Genomic DNA, 15301 nt, shown 5'->3' on the forward strand with positions numbered 1-15301 from the left:
ATGTGGCCCCCTAAGCCACTAGTTGAATAGCTCTGCTATACACGCTTCCAGCCTGTCAATCATTTGGAGTATTTCAACCAATCAGATTGGAGAGAATTCAAATGCCCTCCTACTACTACCATGCTGTCCTACAAACAATCAGACATAAGCATTGAGACAACACCATAAAATCAGCAGAATTGCTGTTTTATATCAGAAAAAATGTCTTCTTAGGTGTGCAGAGGCACTTGTAATGTGGATATACCATATGCGGAGAGATTGAACTGAGCAAAACTGTTCATTTCCAAAATGGAAGACAAACTTTGAGAAATGTCTTAATTGGATTACAGCTTGTGGGAGATAAACGTGAGGCACATCAACAAGCTGTTTGTTCGAAGATTAGTTAAGTAATTGAATGAAAAATGTACGTTCAGGAAATCCCATCCCAGCATTACGTCCATGAATAAAATGGTTTAAACAATTTACTTTTTCCAGTAGTTGTTTTGATCGAGAACGACATGTAGGCCTGTGTGTGTAGCTACAGGCCGACTGAAGAGACGTATGTTTTTTATGAATGCTTAAGAGGTAGCTTGTGGTGGAACATAAAGCTTTCTACGTAACTTCTATTAATTAGGGTGATTACGGTTAGTAACGATGATGGCATAAATGATATTCTCTTTTCTCCAGGGAACTTTAAATGTGTGGTGTATCTTGTGGCTGATTTTTCTGCATTGCGATTCCTGCCTTCCGAAACCCAAATTTCATGACTGTAGCCTTGCGTAAAGAAGTTTAACCTCTTAAGTGATCGCTGCAGTCTTTAGTATTTACATGCTGCCGCTAGGCGACATCATACGCAAATACGGTGTTAGCTTTCATTGCTATGCTGATGACACCCAACTCTACATGCCCCTAAAGCTGACCAACACGCCGGATTGTAGTCAGCTGGAGGCGTGTCTTAATGAAATTAAACAATGGATGTCCGCTAACTTCTTGCAACTCAACGCCAAGAAAACGGAAATGCTGATTATCGGTCCTGCTAAACACCGACATTTATTTAATAATACCACCTTAACATTTGACAACCAAACAATTACACAAGGCGAATCAGTAAAGAATCTGGGTATTATCTTCGACCCAACTCTCTCGTTTGAATCACACATTAAGAGTGTTACTAAAACGGCCTTCTTTCATCTCCGTAATATCGCTAAAATTCGTTCTATTTTATCCACTAGCGACGCTGAGATCATTATTCATGCGTTCGTTACGTCTCGTCTCGACTACTGTAACGTATTATTTTCGGGTCTCCCTATGTCTAGCATTAAAAAAATTACAGTTGGTACAAAATGCGGCTGCTAGACTTTTGACAAGAACAAGAAAGTTTGATCATATTACGCCTATACTGGCTCACCTGCACTGGCTTCCTGTGCACTTAAGATGTGACTTTAAGGTTTTACTACTTACGTATAAAATACTACACGGTCTAGCTCCGTCCTATCTTGTCGATTGCATTGTACCATATGTCCCGGCAAGAAATCTGCGTTCAAAGAACTCCGGCTTATTAGTGATTCCCAGAGCCCAAAAAAAGTCTGCGGGCTATAGAGCGTTTTCTATTCGGGCTCCAGTACTATGGAATGCCCTCCCGGTAACAATTAGAGATGCTACCTCAGTAGAAGCATTTAAGTCCCATCTTAAAACTCATTTGTATACTCTAGCCTTTAAATAGCCCCCCTGTTAGACCAGTTGATCTGCCGTTTCTTTTCTTTTCTCCTCTGCTCCCCTTTTCCTTGAGGGGGGGGGCACAGGTCCGGTGGCCATGGATGAAGTGCTGGCTGTCCAGAGTCGGGACCCGGGGTGGACCGCTCGCCTGTGCATCGGCTGGGAACATCTCTACGCTGCTGACCCGTCTCCGCTCGGGATGGTGTCCTGCTGGCCCCACTATGGACTGGACTCTTACTATTATGTTGGATCCACTATGGACTGGACTCTCACAATATTATGTCAGACCCACTCGACATCCATTGCTTTCGGTCTCCCCTAGAGGGGGGGGGTTACCCACATATGCGGTCCTCTCCAAGGTTTCTCATAGTCATTCACATCGACGTCCCACTGGGGTGAGTTTTTCCTTGCCCGTATGTGGGCTTTGTACCGAGGATGTCGTTGTGGCTTGTGCAGCCCTTTGAGACACTTGTGATTTAGGGCTATATAAATAAAGATTGATTGATTGATTGATGATTGATTTACAGCATCGGGAAGGAGTGATATGCTCATTTTGTCTCAAATTCCAGCGAGTGATTGTCAGCCATATTTGACTACACAACAGTAACCAACGGGGTACGGCTTAGTGGGGAAAGTCGGAAGTGTCCATTGGTCTCGGTTTATTCTTTATGCGGAATCATTTTAACTCCTACTGAACCCTCCTCATAAACTTAATCTCCTAAAACTATAATCCTCAGTAGGTTTAACGGCAGTCACTGTAACGACATATTTAATATCTTCTAAAGCCAACAGAGGTCTTAGTCAAAATGCTTTGGATAATGGCGAAGCAGGAGGTAACAGCTGTGTCGCTGGGGGTTCCAAGGACAGGCTATACATGTACAATTCAACCTAAACATATTGGTGACAGTATTGTTTTGAAATCAAGCGATGGAGGAACCGGGCCAATGTGAAGTGTTGGATATTAAACAAATCATTTGGGCGACTCACCAAGAGGAGTAAATGATTTGGACGGTTCACTGGGCTTGGACACCCCGATAGCATTGACTGCAAATACCCGCACTTCATACGGCACGCCTTCAATCATCTTCTTGAGCTCGAATGATGTTTCCTTGATCAGGTCAAAGTTCAGTCTCATCCATCGTGAACTCTGTTTCTTTTTCCTCTCAATGAAGTAGCCTGTGACGGAAAAAAACAATTACATCTTTTTGTTCGCAAAAATTACATCTGTGAAGTAGGTTGCGATATTTACCTAAAATTGGTGAAGCGCCATCGTATTTGGGTGCTTCCCATGTCATAGAGCACCAATCACCTCCAACCACAGGCACCAAAGGAGGTTCTGGGGCATCAGGGATGTCTATAGGAGCAACAAGGCTTTTTTTTTAGAGTTTTGGAGATCCAAGGAAAACATGCAATACTTATAAAGTTCTGGGATCTCTTACCTACAACTTTTATTTTGATGCCGGCTGTGGCCTCACCAGCCTCATTTTGGAGGACTATGTTGTAGTTTCCCGTGTCCTCTCGCTCTGCGATATCAATTGTCAGACTCGTCTGGTCGACAAACGTTTCAGCTCGGACACGATTGCCCGACTCAAGAATGACCTGAGACAGACGAGTGTGGACATCATTTAACTCTTAGGGTACATTGGGTACGTTTTCTTTCATTCAGGTACATTTTTGCTCCAATGTTGGCCATAACTTTGGTTGCGCTACTTCGGATGGAATTATTTGATCTTTAAAGGCTTTTTCCATGTGCTGTTTCAAATACTTTCCAATATCAACAATACACTAGGAAATAATTTTAGCCAAGTTAAGTATCGGAAAATTGCCCAGAGAGTTAAGAGTGTATCATTTTTGTTACGATCCGCTGCACGGATCATAGTTTGTTTATGTTTCTCGTCACATATGTTTTCAGCACATTTGATTTTGTTTGTGTTCAGTTGCCATGTCAGCTGATTACTTTCACCTGCCTCTGGTCAGTGTTCGGGACGCGCACCTGTTGCCCGGGCACTAATCAGAGGGCTATTTAGTCTTTGCTCTGGCCTCACTCTGTCTGGCTTCGTAGTTTGTTCCCATACAACTGTTAACGACTATTTTGATTCTGCTAGCTTTTCACGCTATGCTATTTTTTCCTGCTAGCTCCCACGCTAGTCCTTTTGTTTTGCCTTTTGTGCTACATGCATGTTTTTTTTCATATGATGAATAAACAAAAAACATGCATGTAGCACAAAAGGCAAAACAAAAGGACTAGCGTGGGAGCTAGCAGGAAAAAATAGCATAGCGTGAAAAGCTAGCAGAATCAAAATAGTCGTTAACAGTTGTATGGGAACAAACTACGAAGCCAGACAGAGTGAGGCCAGAGCAAAGACTAAATAGCCCTCTGATTAGTGCCCGGGCAACAGGTGCGCGTCCCGAACACTGACCAGAGGCAGGTGAAAGTAATCAGCTGACATGGCAACTGAACACAAACAAAATCAAATGTGCTGAAAACATATGTGACGAGAAACATAAACAAACTATGATCCGTGCAGCGGATCGTAACAATTTTTTTAAATCAAATGTCTTAATGAACTTCTGTCCTAAATACAAGTCGCAAACACGTCATGTTTTTATCCATTGAATGTCCATTTAATCTATTTATGTCTGTTTTTTATTTCAATAGGTTTGCATAAAATGAGTTAGCATCCATAGTGTTAATGTTAAAAGACTTTGTTAAATATCAGGCCTAAATATATAAGTCCTAAAACACATTTTGAAGCATTGTTGCTGTTTCTAATTTCAGGGTTTCATTTTGGAGAAAATGTGCCATATTTCCTATTTGGAATTAGATGGGACAATCTTGGGAATTTATTCATACATTTTTAACTCCCATGGGATTTTTTTGTCAAATATGAGCAAAATGCACGACTTCTATGGATTTCTAATGTAAACTTAGTGCGTCCGCAAACTGACGCGCATGCACACAAAACATGACAAGCGGCGCCCTGTGTTTACAGAAGTAAACATGGCATGTAGGTGTCAGTCATGGCTAGGACTAAAACGATCAATCAATTAAATCAGTTCGAAAAAAGCTTAGACTTATATTCTGTTGCTTACATTAATTGTTTAATTAAAAAAAATCACAAAATCTAGACCGCTTGGAATGCCTAGAACTTTAAATATGCTGACACAGTTTTCGCATTGCCGCTGCAGTAGAGTGCACATGAGAGCGGTGGTGCGTGGCGGACGTGATCTCTGTGGTCGCGAACAGCATAGAGGTGTTATTTTTTGTTTTTATGCACACATGTCAAAAGCATAATTACAATGTTGATGATGTACATTTATTCTAAACAAAAATAATGAAAGTAGATTGATTATACCCTATTACTAAAATAATCGATAACTGCTGCCCTAGTCCTGGCACATTTATTGCAATTTCAAGGACTTTGTACAAATAGAGTCAACATTTTTTAAGAATTTTAGCTATGGTAGTTTGTGGCGCACTTTTTTGGTTGACGAGGCTGAACCTTCCCAGCAGGCACAAGACATTGATACAACATTGATTATTCATACATGTCCTTTAAAACTGATTTTGAAACAACGTTGCAAAATAGTTGTATTTGGAAATTGAGACAACGTTGATGTCCAATGTTGGATCCACGTTGTTGAAAAGGTTAAATCTACTTCACAGCCTAACCTTGAGTTAACGTCAAAAAGCATGTTATTTCAACGTTTTATATGTGTTGGAAAATATATGTTGGAAAATGACCAAAATTCAATGGTCATATCAACGTCAGAACCCAACATTGATTAAACGTTGTCGAAAAGCATGTTGTTCCAACGTTATGTTTGAGTTGATCAATGTCAGGACCTAATTCAACAAGTTCTCAACGTTGTTTTAATGTCTTGTGCCCACTGGTTTAGAATAATTACGTAAATCATCCTCTATTTTAACCTTTCTAAAACACCATCTTTTTGCCTATACTGCTCCTTTGTCCAGCATTTATCTTTGTCTGTTTTGGCGAAGAATTGTGACGTTTGTCACTTTTCGATGACGTATAGGTTGGATAAATGCGGCCTGAACGTTCAGACTGCAGTCTCCTCGGCTACTTGTCTGATTTATTTTCACATTCAAAAGAGGCCTGGGTTAGATTTGGAAAAAATCATAATTGACATGAAAACATCAGAAAACAGGTCACTTATGGGTAAAAAAACAGAGCAAAGTTAGACACTGACCCTTTCCCCCTTCATCCACACCACCCTGGGAACTGGTTCTCCACTCATGGGGATCTCTAAGCGAAGTTTGTTTCCTGCTACAATTGTCACAGTGTTGTCTGGGAAGTTCAGGCTATCCAGGTGCAGCCTTGGAGGGTCTGACGAAAACGAACAAGCAACATTAAATGCAAGCTTCTGTTAACAGTCGACACTTAAAGGAACGTACCTATGACTTGAATCTTGGCAGATAGGCTCTGCGAGTAGCCTTCAGGCACAAAGGTGTAATCCCCAGCGTCATGAAGGGAGCTCGCTACAACTGAAAGTTCGTGATCCCTGAAAATCAAATCTCTGTTTGGTACCACAGAGCAGTAATGGACAGTTGCTTTTGTGTAACAATGAGGTCATACCTATTTTTGTGTAGGATGCTAATGCGGTCATTGGCTTGGATTAGCTGTCCATTCCTGTACCATTGGCCTGGGACGTTGCCCGGGTAGATCTCACAGTGCAGCTTGAGAGGCTGACCCAGCAACACCTTCATGTCCTGCAGGTCCTGGTGGATCTTCAGTGGTTTCACTGTTTAAATGAAGCAAGTTCATCTCACAGAGCTGAACAGAGACAGACCATGCTAACAGTGAGGGAAGCATCAGCGTTACATACAGTCAACCTGTATGTGAGCCTCGGATGTGCCACCACTAGCCATGATGGAGTATGTCCCGGTGTCTTCCAGGGAGGCGTCATCAATCACCAGGAAGTGTTTGGTTCCCTCGCACTTGACTCGATATCTGGATCGAACTCCTGTTGAGATCTCAACACCGTTCTTCATCCTTAAAGACACGCAGGAATAAGATGTTCGTACCTTTGTGCTGACCAGCGTTGTCAAAAGTATTGATACTTCGATACCAAATCGATACCAACACACACAAAAATTACATCGATACCTACTTTTACCTCAGAGAGCCATGTCAATTCTCGGTATGTGGGCAACTTCAGCTGTCTTTTAAAAAATTATCCAATGTTGCCCAATGTTTAGATATTTGTGAAAGCCTGACAAATGTGGATTTGGCGCTTCTGCTCTGCCCTTGCTCATAAAAAAAATATAATAGATGTGTGTGAGTGAAGCTTAACTTAAGGTGTGGCGTAACTCCGCTTCACAACACACATTAAAACACGCCTGCCTTGCCAGAGAATAAGACGTCGCAGAAATGATCTGTGATGCATTTTAGTCACTTTGTTGTTATATTTAGCGAGTAGAGGTACTTATGTAAAGCAAAACAGAGGTGTATTTTGCATTTATTCGCTAATCAAATACAAGCGGTCATAAAAGTATTCGCCGTGCGAGTGAGAGCGAAGATCCGCCACCACAAGCCCAGGGACTGTGCATTACCACAACATGCAGAAAAGCTCCAGAAGCGTGCAACTTAACCTTTATCACTTCCATAAGTGCTAAGAAAACACAGCTGAAAGACACTCTTTTGTTGTTTGGCAACATTTTGAACACCACTGCTTTAATTATTTCTTTATGGGCCCGCACATTGTAGTAAAAAATAAACAAAAAAAAAGCAAAAATGTGAAAATATAGCAAAAAAAAATTTTATGGGAAAATTATGCAATGTTGATACTGTACTTATAACAAATATGAAATACATGTTTTAGCCTTTTAATTAGCCTATTTCACTATAAATGACATGATGACATCACACTGCCACCATATTAAAATAATATTAATAACAATATTGTTTGTTTTATATTTACCTGAAGTCTCCACGCCACTGCTGTTTTTTTAGAATGTAAAATAGTTTATTATTAGTTATTTATGATCATATTTATAAGCACAGTGTTGTTTGTTTTGATATACTGGGAGGTTATATAACACTGCTGTTCTTTTTAGAATATATAGTCACCTCTTGGTAGCTCATACTGACATTTATTGTTAAAGCAGTGATGTTAAATATTTGACAATTGAAAACAGTTTTCAATAAAGTAATGAATTTAAAAGTATGTGGATTTTTTGTTTTGTTTAATCGTAGTATAGAATAAATATCGAGAATCGTGGAAATTCATAGGTATCGGTATGGACTACTGATATTCTGGTATTGTGACAACCCCAGTGCTGACAGATCTTTATGTTCTTGATGTTTTCTTTACCATTTGACCGGAGCACCTTCCTCTGTCACCTCACACTCCAGCTCGATCCTCTCGTTCACGGTGGTCTTGACGGGCTCAAGTTCCTTAACGATCTTAACTGGCAACTCTGCGGTTCGGAAAAAGGATCACAGCGCTTAAGGACAGAGAATCAACAAGTCTTAGCCATTTAATGTTTGTCTTCTGTACCTTTGACCAAGAGCTCTGTGGAGCACTTCTCATCTCCTGCGGACACAGAATATGCAGCGTCGTCGTTGGGGCCGCAGTTGTTGATGACCATGATCCTTTGCGTGCCCTTGTGCTCAAATATATACCTAAACAGGATCCGCTAGTTACACCTTGAGGGAATCATCACCTGCAGCCCCATCCCCAACTTGCTTGAACAAACTTTCACTCTCAGCTACGTCCGCATGCACGTAGGCTCAGACACTCTGAAACACTGAACGTGAAAGACGGAGCTGGACGAATGGACTTACTTCCTTGAACTTAAGGTCACCGATGGAGCCAGAATGGGGCCAGAGCACAGGGGGTGTACAGGAAGTGGTTATGGCAAACAGGAAGGAGCATCATGACAAGACATGACAGACAGACATAGACAGAGAGACATCATGCCTGGGAGGGTAGAGTGTGTAGTCAACAATGTTGCAACCAAAAGAACGATTGCGACTTTTCAGGGGAAGAAGATCCTGCAGATGAAGCCAGAAAACAGCAATAGCCTCCCAGATGGCTTTAGCTTGGCATGGCTTTGACATGTGTGTGATTTGGATTTAGGTTTATCTCCTGGTCCACTAGTCTAGAATCTAATCTATGTGATGCTGTTGCTCTAGTCTTGCTATAACATTGAAGCAGTGTTCGTATAAAAAAAAAAAAAACAAAAAAAAAATAAAATATATATATATTTTTTTTTTCTTCATATATATATATATATATATATATATATATATATATATATATATATATATATATATATATATATATATATATATATATGTATAATGTTCTCAAGTGTGTTTTCAAAGCCATTGTTCAGTCCCCCCAGGATTTCGCAGGCTTTTTTAGGGGATTGTTGCAGTTTAAAATGCCTGAATTCATTAAATGTTTTTGAGGCTTATTTTTTTCACTAACATTGACTGTTTTTATGAATTTGTGACCAATGTTTTAAGTGTTCCATGCAACCTTAACCTCAAAAAGCACCAACATTGTAAAACAAATATTGTATTGATGTTTTGCTCATTTTATGCCACACAGACTTAAAAGTAGACACTGGGTGGCAGTAAACGCACAAACTTACGGCTCATTGTCAAATTAATATACTGTTTTAATTGACTATAACTACTAATAATAAAATTAATTTGATGAGTTAAAGGCTTCTTTAATGTCCGCTGTTTGCTTTGGCATCCATAAGTTGCAGACATTCTCTCTGCATGCTTTACACTTGAAAACGGGTTTGTTCATCTTAAACATTAATTTATGTTCCATAATGTTTACCGCCGCACATTAAGAGCATTTTTTGATCTGTTGAGAGCAATCTATAACGCTAATTTTTGTTGCTAAATGAGAGGCGATGAGAGATTATCATCGCACTTCAATATCTCTCGGTCGGCATCGCAAATGAAAATATGTTCCTAATTGTCTTATCCTGGATTAATACAGTTAAGTTAAAATAAATATAGAAATACATGTAGGGCTGTCAAAATGAACGCGTTAACACAAGAAATATCGCATTATTAATGAACATACTTAGAATAATCATGCAATTTATTTTGACCATACAAGCTATTTTACCTTAACTGCTATATGGTCTGTGTGTGATCAGATCAATGCATAAATGCATGCACAAAAATGAGAGAGGTGACTCCAAATTTCACTCCAAAATACAGCTTGAAAGAACTTTAGATAAAACTGTTGTCAAGTTTGTCGTAAAAATGACTTGCATTCCAGCAAAACGCTTAAAAATGTTCCTGACAATAACATTGCATTTGTATACAAATATTGGGGTCTTTTTGTAAGTACATTTTAATCATGCAAGCGAGCCTGTGATTATTTACGATTATTTCAAATTCCAAAATGTGATTATCCATCCATCTTCTTCCGCTTATCCGAGGTCCGGTCGCGGGGGCAGCAGCCTAAGCAGGGAAGCCCAGACTTCAGATTTAATCAGATTAATCTGATTTAAAAAATAAACATTTGACAGCCCTAAATACATAAACTTGGAAGTAGATGTTTGTATGTGACATTACCCAAAGGGCTTTGCGCTGTAGACAGGAACAGTAAGTAGGACGACAGTTGTGTTGTTTGAGCAACACAAAGTTAACGTATGGTTACACATTGTTGTTTCTGCCTCATCTACACAAGAAACATACGTAAGTTTGGATCAGACAGTTGAGGTGCGTGTTTGAGCGCGGCTCACGGACAAATTCTATTGGCGAGAATGATGCTGACTGGCCAAAATGTGCAGGGAAGTTGCAGGCCCTGGACAAATTTGCGAGGGATCGATTGAATTTGCGTGAATTGATCGCGACATTGCGAAATCCTGGAGGGACTGATGAGTTAAAGACCTGTGAAGGAGGTACCGCCTTTTCCCTGTACAGAGGCAAACCGTACATAGGCAGTTAAACACAACAATTCCTTTGTGATGATCACACAAATGTTGCTTGGCGGCAATTTCCATTGCACCTGACTGGAGCCACATTAGCGTGGAGAAGATGCAGACGAGGGCATTTCCACAAATGAAACGCATTGTCTGAAATGCACTTCATTTGTGCAGTGTTTAAAGGCAAACAACATGGTCGATACGCCACAGGCGACGATGGAACTTACTTGGGGCTGGGACGGATTTCCTGTCCATTTTTGTACCACTTGAGGTCAACTGTGGGGTCAGCCAGGTCCACCATAAGGCGGATCTTTCCGCCTTTATCGACCTGATAAGCAGGCTCCAGCTTCTTGGCGAACGCTGTCAAAAAGGCACATTCAGGTTAATCTGGGCAACAGGGGGACAGCAATGGATGATGAAGGAGATTTACCTTCACTCTTCTTCTCCACTTTGGGGATCTTCTTCATCCTGCGCAACAGGCCTCTAAGATCTGTGATGCCATACTCGAACGCAATCTTCTCGTACTGATCAGGGCGGGCATTCTTTAGAATCTCCCACACGTCCACCTCGGGGGCGTCGTCCTGCGCCTTATGCTCTCTGGTGGTGTCGGATATTTAGGCAGGATGTGAGGATACAAGTCAACGGACGGTGTTTGCAACATGTCCTGAGAAACTAGTCTTGAACCCTGACATGGTAGGAGGTTCTGGTAATAATAGGCAGTACAATCGCCATGTTTTAGGAGGACATGATTTTCATTTAGGGCTTTTTCTTTTTGTCTCGCATTCCTCAGGACATGTCACACAAAGGGATGGGCTTCACCTATGTTGACCTTGATCTTGGAGACGAATATTCAGTGTAGTTAAGGAGTATACTGCTTGGTTAAGGTTTTTAGTGCATTATTGTTATTTTTAATGTATTTCAGCTGTCACGGTTATTATTGCTATTGCGGTTTTGTTGAATGTGTGCAAAAAGTACAAGGTAAAATTTTTCATCAATCATCAATCAAAGTTTATTTATATAGCTTTTAATCACAAGTGTCTCAAAGGTCTGCGCAAGCCACAACGACATCCTGGGCTCAGATCCCACATCAGGGGCATTTTCCAACCAACTTTTATCAAACAATTTAAAAAACCTTCAAAGACTTTAAAGATTTCATGTAATAAATAATGCCTATTACGGATGTGACTCTGGCAAAAACTTACAATTCAGTGCGATTCTGACTCTTCCGGAGACGATTTTATTCCGAATCAATTATCGATTTTAACGCGATTCTCAACCAATTACCGGTAACCTTAATACACGATTTGGTATTTAAATTATATTAAAACCTTTTCAAAACAGGTTGCCAGCTCCTATTGGCTGTTGACGCTGCTGAAATGGCCTAAAAGAATGTATTTTCAAAAAGCTTGAATCAATTTAGAATCGTTATATATCCATCCATTTTCTACCGCTTGTCCCTTTCGGGGTCGCGGGGAGTGCTGGAGCCTATCTCAGCTGCACATGGGCGGAAGGCTTGGTACAACCTGGACAAGTCGCTACCTTATCGCAATAACAATCTCAATTTAGATAAAAATAAATAAATAATTCAGAACCCTAAATGTCTATGTGCATATAAAACATAGCGTATTTCCCAGACTATAAGTCGCACCAGTACATAAGCCGCACCCACAAAGTTTTAGAAGGAAAAAATATTTTTCATATGTTAGCCGCACCGGATTTATCTCGTCGCATATATATACCAGTACACTATGAAATGAGATATCTACATGGAAAGATTTTGTACATTAATTTTTTCCAAACGGCTCTTGTGACACGGCAGTAAAATTAAACAAAACAGATGTCTTCATTCATCCTTTACAAGATGAATACGATTTTCTAATAAGGTTCACGAGGTTTATCAGGATTCTTCTTAGGTGTGCTTTGTGTGTGTACTACTTTACCTGGTGTGTGTGTTTGTGCACCTGACCTACTTTACAAATCTACAGCAGAACAATTAACCGGAAAGGGGAATCCGAATGCTGACGACGTTTATTTTGTGCTATGCACATGGGCAATCGGTATATAAAGTGGCTTGCCAATGAACGGCTCACAACTGCAAAACGCTTCTCATCGTTCACTTAAAAGAGCTGTTCAAAAGATTCACCTTGTCATTTCTCAAGTACGACCTAACCTTACCTTAGCTAACCTTTACCTGGTTGGATCATGTTGGTGCTGTCATTCTTCGAGCAACCAAAATTTCTGGTTCTCCTAGAGCAGGGGTCGGCAACCCGGAACCCGCGGCTCTAGAGCCGCATGCGGCTCTTTAGCGCCGCCCTAGTGGCTCTCTGGAGCTTTTTCAAAAAATGTATGAAAAATGGAAAAAGATGAGGGGGAAAAAAATCTATTTTTGTTTTAATATGGTTTCTGTAGGAGTCCAAACATGACACAAACCTCCCTAATTGTTACAAAGCACACTGTTTATATTAAACATGCTTCATTGATTCGAGTATTTGGCTAGCGCCGTTTTGTCCTACTAATTTTGGCAGTCCTTGAACTCACCTTAGTTTGTTTACATGTATATCTTTCTGCGACTTTCTAGGACGTGTTTTATGCCACTTATTTTTCTGTCTCATGTTGTCCACCAAACTTTTAATGTTGTGCATGAATCCACAAAGGTGAGTTTTGTTGATGTTATTGACTTGTGTGGAGTGCTAATCAGACATATTTGGTCAGTGCATGACTGCGAGCTAATCGATGCTAACATGCTATTTAGGCTAGCTATATGTACATATTCCATAATTATGCCTCATTTGTAGCTATATTTGAGCTCATTTAGTTTCCTTTAAGTCATATTAATTCAATTTATATCTCATGACACACTATCTGTATGTAATATGGCTTTTAATTTTTTGCGGCTCTAGACAGATTTGTTTTTGTATTTTGGTCCAATAAGGCTCTTTCAACATTTTGGGTTGCCGACCCCTGTCCTAGAGCATCCGTCCATCTATTTTCTACCGCTTGTCCCTCTCGGGGTCACGGGGGGTGCTGGATTCTATCCCAGCTGCATTCGGGCGGAAGGCGGGGTACACCCTGGACAAGTCGCAACCTCCTAGAGCAGTGGTTCTCAATTTTTTTCACCAAGTACCACCTCAGAAAACACTTGGCTCTCCAAGTACCACCAAAATGACCAACATTAAAATACAGTAGCGCAGTAGGCCTAAGTATTCATTAAAAACAAGGCAGAGGTTTTATTTAACCAGTTAAATTAATATTTTTGGCCACTGTAACATTGCGCAGAGTTTAAAGAGTAACACTGTGTTTGAATATTTATTTAAGTGATTCTTTGGCGCACCACTTGATGGAGCCTGCATTTCACACAGTTTGAGAATCACTAGAGGTTATGCTTTAGGTTAGTGAGATTATTCCTTTTGGCCCATCCCTTTGTTTGATTCTCATTCCATTGATAAGATGCTTGGACAGTGTTAGACTATTAAGTTGTCTGTTAAATGGTTATGTTAGTGAGATCCAGGTTAGCAAACACGCATACGCGTGTTCATTACAACATTCAGTCAGTTCTTTCAAGGACATTTTTGCAAATGTCTGAAAGTACAAAGCGCAAACAAGTAGTATTTCATTCTTTTCTTGGTTTTTTTTCCCATCCGTTTATTTTCAGGCAATTACAAGGAAGGCTGAAATAAACATGGCTATGTTTGCCTTATATTTCTCACTAGAAATAAAATGTAGCGGTAACACTATTTTACCGCATCATTTCCCTGTGGCTCCCTTATGCGTCATTAATGATCCAAAACAGCGAAGGACCGTTTCCATCATTGCAGACTGCAGGGGGAGCCGATCGGAATGCTGCTTTCAAATGAAGTGTTACCGAACTACAGTAGGCCAACACTCTCGTTTGTCTAACTCGGAGCTCCAAGTCATGCTGGGGACTCTACAGGATTACAGTACTCACCCGCAGTAAGGTCTAATAGTTTTACTACTTATGGTTTTCTTTCTACTAACCTTTGATTTCTGAATATGTAGGGGAGAAGAAGAGACAAGCCCAAAATAAATGGATCGTTTATCAAGCTTTTGGCTTAGCTTAAACTCAAGAAGTCACTTTGGGCAGGAAGCAGTTTGTACACTGGCATCATATGGCCTTCTTAAATGATTCGAAAGGAAGCGACAGGATGCACATCCACAAATGATTTAAAAAAAAAAAAAAAGCACTGAATGATTAGTGGAAGGGGCAACATCCACTGAGTCTCACCTATGTTTAAGTAGAGCACTAAAGTCAAGCTCCCCTGCATCTTCTTGGCCTTCACTGCTGTTGTTAACAAGGAGAGATTAATAAGGATTTCATCAAAAGATACAACAGTCACTGGAAAACAATGCTTACACGAGCAACACAAAGCAAACGTCAATCAGTGTATTAGCTCAGGGCTAACAAGTGATTGGTGCTTACACAAAAGACAATCTGTGATTTTCAGGTAAAAGTCCAGAAACAAGGCGTCTTTGTGTAAGACATTCGTCGCCGCGTCCCAGGTCATATTGCGTCAACACTGCGATGGCGCAACGAAACTGGGATGCTTTGCATTGCTTTCCAAACACATTGTTTGAGGGTGTTTTAATATGTTGGATGATACATCTGGTGTCAATTATAGGTCAGTTGCTTTCTGTTTTGCATACAGAATATACTTTTTGAGG

General features: G+C 40.4%; 1 protein-coding gene across 3 annotated transcripts in view; it reads right to left on the reverse strand.

Annotated features, from left to right (window-relative positions):
* The window catches only part of mybpc1 (myosin binding protein C1), a 56028-nt gene that overhangs the window by 17708 nt on the left and 23019 nt on the right, over positions 1 to 15301 (reverse strand). For all 3 annotated transcript variants that reach the window (XM_061959557.1, XM_061959559.1, XM_061959558.1), the window contains 12 exons: positions 14865 to 14921; positions 11052 to 11218; positions 10849 to 10981; positions 8218 to 8342; positions 8032 to 8137; positions 6544 to 6710; positions 6294 to 6459; positions 6113 to 6219; positions 5908 to 6044; positions 3135 to 3294; positions 2945 to 3049; positions 2683 to 2871 (listed from right to left, as the gene is read on the reverse strand). In XM_061959557.1, coding sequence (XP_061815541.1) covers positions 2683 to 2871; positions 2945 to 3049; positions 3135 to 3294; positions 5908 to 6044; positions 6113 to 6219; positions 6294 to 6459; positions 6544 to 6710; positions 8032 to 8137; positions 8218 to 8342; positions 10849 to 10981; positions 11052 to 11218; positions 14865 to 14921 — 1619 coding nt within the window. The remainder of the gene's footprint in view (positions 1 to 2682; positions 2872 to 2944; positions 3050 to 3134; positions 3295 to 5907; positions 6045 to 6112; positions 6220 to 6293; positions 6460 to 6543; positions 6711 to 8031; positions 8138 to 8217; positions 8343 to 10848; positions 10982 to 11051; positions 11219 to 14864; positions 14922 to 15301) is intronic.

The sequence above is a fragment of the Nerophis lumbriciformis genome, linkage group LG05, assembly GCF_033978685.3.
Source record: "Nerophis lumbriciformis linkage group LG05, RoL_Nlum_v2.1, whole genome shotgun sequence".
Classification (NCBI taxonomy): Eukaryota; Metazoa; Chordata; class Actinopteri; order Syngnathiformes; family Syngnathidae; genus Nerophis; species Nerophis lumbriciformis.